This window comes from Peromyscus leucopus, chromosome 5, assembly GCF_004664715.2.
Source record: "Peromyscus leucopus breed LL Stock chromosome 5, UCI_PerLeu_2.1, whole genome shotgun sequence".
Taxonomy (NCBI): Eukaryota; Metazoa; Chordata; class Mammalia; order Rodentia; family Cricetidae; genus Peromyscus; species Peromyscus leucopus.
Genome location: NC_051067.1, coordinates 106,583,654 through 106,591,116, shown reverse-complemented (window position 1 = coordinate 106,591,116; position 7,463 = coordinate 106,583,654). Strand labels below are relative to the sequence as shown.

The 7,463-nt window shown below is 45.4% G+C and overlaps 1 protein-coding gene across 1 annotated transcript; it reads right to left on the bottom strand.

Moving 5' to 3' along the window:
* On the bottom strand, nucleotides 1-7,252 carry LOC114681071 (acylcarnitine hydrolase-like). The gene is given in 13 exon segments (XM_028854345.2): nucleotides 1-565; nucleotides 1,008-1,080; nucleotides 1,452-1,589; nucleotides 1,948-2,092; nucleotides 2,327-2,407; nucleotides 2,518-2,658; nucleotides 2,879-2,977; nucleotides 3,747-4,005; nucleotides 4,084-4,217; nucleotides 4,876-4,950; nucleotides 4,953-5,016; nucleotides 6,256-6,466; nucleotides 7,085-7,252. Coding segments are annotated over 13 exon segments (1,695 nt in total). The 5' UTR covers nucleotides 7,173-7,252; the 3' UTR covers nucleotides 1-378.
* Nucleotides 7,253-7,463: the final 211 nt, after the last annotated feature.

The following is a 7,463-nucleotide window of genomic DNA, read 5'->3' as shown; positions in this document are numbered from 1 at the left end:
TTCACAATAAAAGACCAAGTTTATTGGGCAAAGCACTCCCTGGTGACCTTTCCAGCCCCCAGAGGTGAGACAGGGGAAGGGAGCAAAAGAAATGACAAGGCCACACTGAAGGAGGGGGCCCAAATACCCTGTAGGCACTGGGTGGGGTGATGACGAATCCTACGCAAGCTGGGCCCATGTCCCACCATGGTAGGCAGGGTCCAGAGCAGCTTGCAACCTTAGGGGAGAAGCAGTAGCCATCACAGGAAATGCAGAACTGGGCCCCTCTGGTGGTTCTCTGAGAGGGCGAGGTCTGGAGAGAGAACTGGAGCTGAGCCTGAGATTACAGCCAAACACCCTTCAGCAGCGAAGCCCACACACCATTCCTCACACAGGGCACTAGAGCTCTTTGTGCATGTTCTGAGACTTCTTTAGCTCCTGGATCTTCTGGGGCAGAGTCTTGGTCCAGAACTGCAGCCTTCTGGCCTTCAGGGCTCGGCCCACAGCAGGCTTGATGTTCAGCTGCAGGTACTGCTCATCATGGTCCAACATGGGCCAGTAGGGTAGACCCTCGCTGTTGGGGTTCCTGTGAATATGCCAGCCAGTGGGGAAGGATGAGTTCACTCTGATCCAAAGACTAAACCCCTGATTTGGGTCATGGCAGTGGTACAATTAGGCTGGTGTTTAAAGGGGCTGATGGATAAAGTGTCCTGATATAGGGATACAAGTGTTGTCCACTAGTTTCTGCTTCATGTAGGGGAAAATTACTTGACCTGTTTTATGTCTACATCTAAGAGGCAAAACCTAAAGAACTGTACACTATGGCTCATGAGCCTTGTCCCTGTGAGATGACCAGTAATTGACACCTACAATGTGTATGTATAAATGTGCTATCCAGTAGAGAAGAAACTATTATATGATGGAAGATCCGTGAATGCTAAAGAGACAACCACCCCAATAGGAGACCTGTAGGGACCCACATATCCCTATAACACATAGAGAAGGTTGAGAAAGAGGTGTGTTCTCACCCATATCTTGCAAAGTTGGCCCAGTACTTCATCATCCTCCTGTTCAGTAGCTCTTCCTCCTCAGTGAGGAAAACTAGAGTCATGAGAAAAATAAATATTGAAGTCCATGACATCACACACAACTGCTTAACACTCACAGTCCCAGCTACTGTCAGAACTGAAACTATCAGCTTTCTTACCTCCCTTCTTCACTGTACAATACCCAAAATCCACGCATGCCTCTAAATGAATTCGTGCCCAAATGTGCTGTCATCTCCATCACAGGCTAGACTGGGACAGGTTCAGGTTCTAATCTTGGTCTGATTTTTTTAGGCTATGATATGGTTCACATTTGATTCTATCATCTCCCAGAACCTAGTTTTCCTCAAATGATCTAAGAGATTAGGAGTCCCTGAGGTGTCATCTTAGACCTCCATCCACTCAAGGAGAATAAGAAAGACTCACGTTTCATGCCAAAGAAGAAGGACCCAAAGACAAAAGGAACCTCATCAGCATGGTCAGCCTTCACGTGGGGTGGCCTGAGACTCTTGAGAAAGCTGGGCTGATGTTGGAACTCATAGAAGTAGACGGGGTTGTGGGAACCTGAAGATGGGGACAACAAGTAACTTATTGACCCCTCACCTAAAGTTTTTCTGATACATATTTGGTGACAAGGTACTTTGATCAAAAGTTACCTGGAATCATAAATGTTAAAGAGCAGAGGAAGTCCCAAGCTGGAGTACTAGCTGTGGAAAAGCCCATGGCAAAACAGTGCTCATGACCTTCCCAGCTAAATGGTTATGTCAAGTCAATAGATTATCAGCAACCTATTTTCTTCTCTATACTAAGATGACACTCTCTTTAACTAGACATGAGACCTGTTTTTACACTGCTCCAGAGTGCTTACCAGTGACCTACATCTCTGGGCTGCTCCCCTAAGCCTTGTTACAGAGGTACTCACGCTGAAAATGTGCTACTTGGAGTGCAGGGATCACAAACATGAAGTCTCCCATCATCTCTGTAAACTGTATTTGGAGGGTTTGGGGATCCTCAGTGTCCCCCATGTACTCTTCCATTAGCAGGTCAGCACACTCAGGAGGCAGCATCTACACCAAGGAGATCAGGAAGAATGAGGTTAGGCATGTTGTTGTTAGGTAGGCAAGAGCCTTTGGTATGAGGAGAATGCGGTCTGTGATGAGATAGGGTATAGGTAAAAATATTCATGGTCTGAGGTCACCCCACACAGAATCACACATATACTGACCTTCATTAATAGGGTTGCTGTCTGAGAAGGAGATATGGGAGACCTCTCTATTTGGAAAGGACCAGATGTATCTTACCATTTGTGCTGCTGTATTCTTCAAAACATCCTGCAGGTTCTCTCTCGTTATTTCCTTTATTGTCTGAGCGGAGCCCATGACCTGGGGGGCAGAAGTATGGGATCTGATGGACTTGGATTAGAGATGTATTGAGTTCCCACTGCTTAACATATGAGTCTCCAGACTCCCAGAGGGTTGTAATTGAGCCTCACCATGGGTATGGTCCAACCATACTCATCATTGTTGACACCAATGATGCTGGGGACAGGGTGAAAATCCACAGAGGCCAACAACTCTTTGGGATGCCTGGGAAAGAACACCCCATCCACCACAGCAGGAATGATCTTGAAGACCTGAGGGGTATAAAAAGTTAATGCTCAAGGTCAATAAAATACATAGCCTGATACACTGAGTTACTACCACCATTTTCTCATTTTTGCTAGCCTCCAGGTGCTCAGCTCACTCTGGAAGAGAATCTACACTTGGATTAGCCTCTCTTGGTATTCATATTATACATAGAGTTAAAGAACAAAATGTCTGACTAGATCTTCCCAGACACACAATTCTACCTACCTTATTAATGATCAGAATCTCTGCTTCACTCTTGCCTCTAAGACAGTGCACAAAAGCCTCTGAGTCTATGGCCTCACATCCAGACAGGTTGGCCACCGTCTGTAAAGGGAACAAGTGCGGATAAGAATTTTTTTCAACTCCACCTTGATGCTAAATACCACACTATAGTGTGTGTTGTTTGTGGAATAGAATAAATATAAATTGTTCCCTCTGTCATATTCCTCAAAGAAGACAGCCAGCAAGCAATATCCTTTCAACTTGCATATGTTTTTGTTGTTGATTTTGCTTAGAGTAGTTATTTTTACTTCACCCATCTTTCTGTGTTTCATGTATGAGAGAAGGAGTAAGTTTGCCAATGGTTGTATGTGAATGCAAGAGGACAAAGTCTCCTTTATTCACAGATACGCCTTATTTGATACAGGTGATCTTCTTGATTTACTGCTCCTACATTAGCTAAGCTGCTCCGTGAATATCCAGTGATTCCCCTGTTTCTGCCTCCCACCTGACTACAGGAATATTGGAATTACAGATACATGCTACTATCTCCAGGCTTTTGTGGTTTTGGGGGATTTGAACTTAGGTCCACAAGCTTGCACTCTAAGCACTTTTAAAAACCCACAGAGCCATCTCTCAAAGCAGATGTATTTTTTTTGGTCAGTGATGGAAGCTGCTAGGAGCAATTTGCTGGTAAGATAGCCCAACCATCCAGTATGAAGAAGAGGCTAACCCCTAACCCCTGTGTTTCTCAAAATTACTGGAAAGAAACTGTTTTCCTGATTATTGTTTTCCCCACTGAACAGAAGACCAGAGTACCAGACCATGAAGGCTGAGGGGGCAGACTAGGGCTATGATGGTTGAGGGCACTTACAGAGTAGACCATCTCATGGGTGTCCGAGATCAGGTCAGGCAGCAGGGCTACTCCACTCTCCATGATGGCTCTGTGGAAGAGTCCTTTGGACAATGGGGACAAAACATGTGAAGACACACTTGTGCCACCTGCTGACTCGCCAAAAATGGTGACCTGGTCAGGGTTTCCTCCAAAGTAGGCGATGTTCTGCTGAACCCATCGTAGGGCAGCCACTTGGTCCAGGTAGCCCCAGTTGCCTCTGGCATGTTGGTCTCCAGTGCTGTGAAGTGAAAGGGACATGGATCAAAGGGCTGTCTAGGTTCTGAGCTGATTCTGCTCAGCCCAGTCCTAGACTCACCTGAAAAAGCCCAGGACACCCAGCCGATACTGTATATTGACCACCACCACATCTTCAGTGGCTGCCAATATAGATCCATCAGTCATAGAAGCCATTCCTCCAATTAGAGCACCACCATGGATCCACACCATCACCTGGAGAAGTCAAGAGTGATGCCAGGAAGTTTCTATCTAGCCCAAGCTCTGCAAGACTACTTACTAGAGTAGCAGATGACTGATGTGCCTCTATGCAGCTCCACAAATACATATAAATACTCAGCACTTCAAGCCTTGGTCATGGTAGGAACTTCTAGTCGCCCTATAGGATGTTTCTAGTCCCCATCCCTACCATGTATCTTAGTTTGAATTAATGGCTTTGTGTATAGAGTAATGTCATAATTATTCAGACTCTTTATAGTGGAAGAAGGAGGGGCTGTCTCCATGGATTCCTCTCCAGATTAAGAAAGGAAAGGATCACCAATCTCATGGGCACAACAGATAACACAAAAGTAGAAACTAATAACCTCAATGTAGAGGCTTGAGCACCTAAGTGGTTCTGCAAGGCTCAGGATGTAGAATGAGTCCTGGTTTTATCAAAGAACTAAAGCCTTCAGTCACTCAGTATTCTAATGCTCTGTGTCCCATACCCATGTTTCAGCTGCATAGTATGGCTGAGAAGGACTTTTTTTGACAGAAACAGGAGAAGAGTTTTCAACAAAGTCCATACTGCAATGGAGCTCAGAATGCTTTTACCCCTTCTAATCATCTTGAAAACCATACCCTGTCCCCAAGCTGATCATTGTCACACACTCACAGGCAGTTTAGAGCCCTCATGGGCATGAGCTGGTGTGTAGATGTTGAGATGCAGACAATCCTCAGACATAGAGATGGGAGCAGGGTCAGTTTCATATCCTTCAGGCCCTCTGCGTTCATCATTTCAAGGTTTTGCAGACACCTGATTGAAATAGCAGACAGATACTCCAAGAGATGTACAGTGGTCAAAATCAAATGTGAGTCTGGATTTTTTTTTTTTTTTTTTTTTTTTTTTCGACAGTTTTCTGTTATTTGCGCTTTCTGAGTCACTTGTAGAGTGTAACTCACAGGATTGTCTGCTCCGAGTGCTATTAAAGTGCAAACGCCCTGAGTCTGGATTTTTTCTAAGCTACCTTTAAATGCTGTTCTTCATGATGCCCTGTTAACACATATTCCCTCTCTAAAGTGCCTTCCCAACAAGGTAAAGGCCACAGGCTCCATGAGAGCCGGGATAGAACCAGATTTCTAGGAGGACTCCAGTTGGCTTGGGCTTGGATGTCGTTTTTTTTTCTAGCCTGGGATATAGAGAGTTCTAGGTGTCTCTATGAAAATTTTTGGCTGTATGTTGTCACATTCACTGAATTGCATAAGAATAGAAAAGTGACCTAAGCGTTAACAGGCATACAATCTTTTCCTACTCTGTTCCTGGCTGTAGATGTGATGTGACCAGCTCTTATAATTCTCTTTCACTGTGAACTCCCCACATGATGGATTGCAATCTGGAACCTAAAACAGTAGCTTTCTCCCCTAAGTTGCTTTTGTCAGTATTTTATTACAGCAACAATAAAACAAACTAAGTTTGCAGTATTAGAGTGTTGTATGCACAGATACTAGAGGTATCGGTGGATACTACTGCCTTATAATACAGACTCTCAGGGAACTTCTTTTTCCTACACTGTCTCCAGGGAGAATTAGTTACATATCCTTGCTCCTTGGTCAGTGGTGCCTGGCCCTATAGGTTGTCACAGTGACTGTGAGTGTGGGGTTAGCAAGTATCCATGATGCTGCACTCCTGAGGATCTGAAGTGAATTGTATTGGATTCAGGGGTGCTCTCTGCTTACTATGTCACACAACTCATGCCTAGCGATCCCTCCCATTGTGGCATAGAACATGGCTTAATGTGAATCTGTGCACAATTTTATCTTTGTTCCTCTTTATAGTATCTGCGTCTAACTCCCTGTGGGTACCAATCTCTGACCCAGGAGACTGGTAAGGTCATTCTACTCAACCTTAGTACATATGTTAGGAAATGCATGTGAAACTCCCCACAATGGAAGAAAACTGCTACAGAGCTGAGATGGAGGAAAGTCTTCAGCATGGCTCAGAGCTCAGAATAACTCTTCATCCCAGGGCCAGACATCCTCTGGGTCCAGAACTTACATGGCTGGATGTGAGGTCCCATCTCTCACACCACTCCATGGCTCAGGGGACTCAGGGGGAGCAAAGCGCAGTTGTCCTACAGGTGGCTTGGCAAAGGGAATTCCCAGGAAGCTGTGGACACCAATTTTGGTGTCCTTCACATGGACAAGGCTGCCTCGGACCTGGCCTGTGTGTGTGTTTCTGATGGGGCTGGCCTCTGATGAGTCCTGACCTGTGGGTGGAGAGATGCCATCAGGGTTAGTTTTGTGCAATCAGTTACCACAGATTGTGACAGTTCCTATCTCACTCTCACTGTTACCAGGGCACACAGAATAGAAACCTGGAACCTCACAGTTCAGCTGTGAGGTCTGAGTATAGGAGCTCCCCTATCCCTCAGGCCAGGAATCTTTTCTATTACCCCTGTTGAAAGGTGTCAGAGCATTTTTGTGGCCAAAGAGGTTACACACTCTGAGCAATTTGGCCACATGAATTTATGATTATTGTCATTCTTATCCAAAGGTCAGTAAAAGTTACAGTCATAGCCATATATCAAAGAGGAAAAACATCTTCTGATCACTTTCTTTAGAATTGTCTAGCACTCTCCAGAGCTCCTTACACTGAACTGTATTCTCAGTCTGGAGTGATCTTAGACATCTCTGATGGTCTGGTGGGCCCACAAAAATCAGTGGGCTTTGGTTAAGAGATTGGGAGGCACCTGTTTCCCACGCATCCATCCCCCAAACTGCCCCATGTTCCCTGGGCCATCCCTCCCACAAGCTCAGGCTCTGACATGCAGCATTTGGCAGCTCTGCCTCTAGTCATTCCCCATTGCTTGCTTAGTAAGTCTCACCCTGCACATGGAGGAAGAGAAGCAGGAGTCCAAAGACCACAGCATTCAGCCAGCTATGAAGTTGATTCAGTGGCATGACAGCTCTCATCCCAAGTCTGTGCTGCTACATAGGACTCCCACGGTTCAAAATCAGGAAGCAGAATATGTGGGCCTTGCCCAGGCAGGAATTTAAATAAGAAGGGTGTAGGCAGGAACTTGGTGTGGTGGGGCAAAGTTCTCATTGTTGGAAAACTGATTAGTCAGAAGTGACAGGAGCCAGTGTCAAGAAGTTCAGGCAAAGTCACCTCTGCTATTTCCTTTTCCTCTTTGACTTCCTGGAAAGGCACAACGTTGATTCTGAAGCTCTTATGTGATACTAGGAATCTTGTCTTCACTCCTG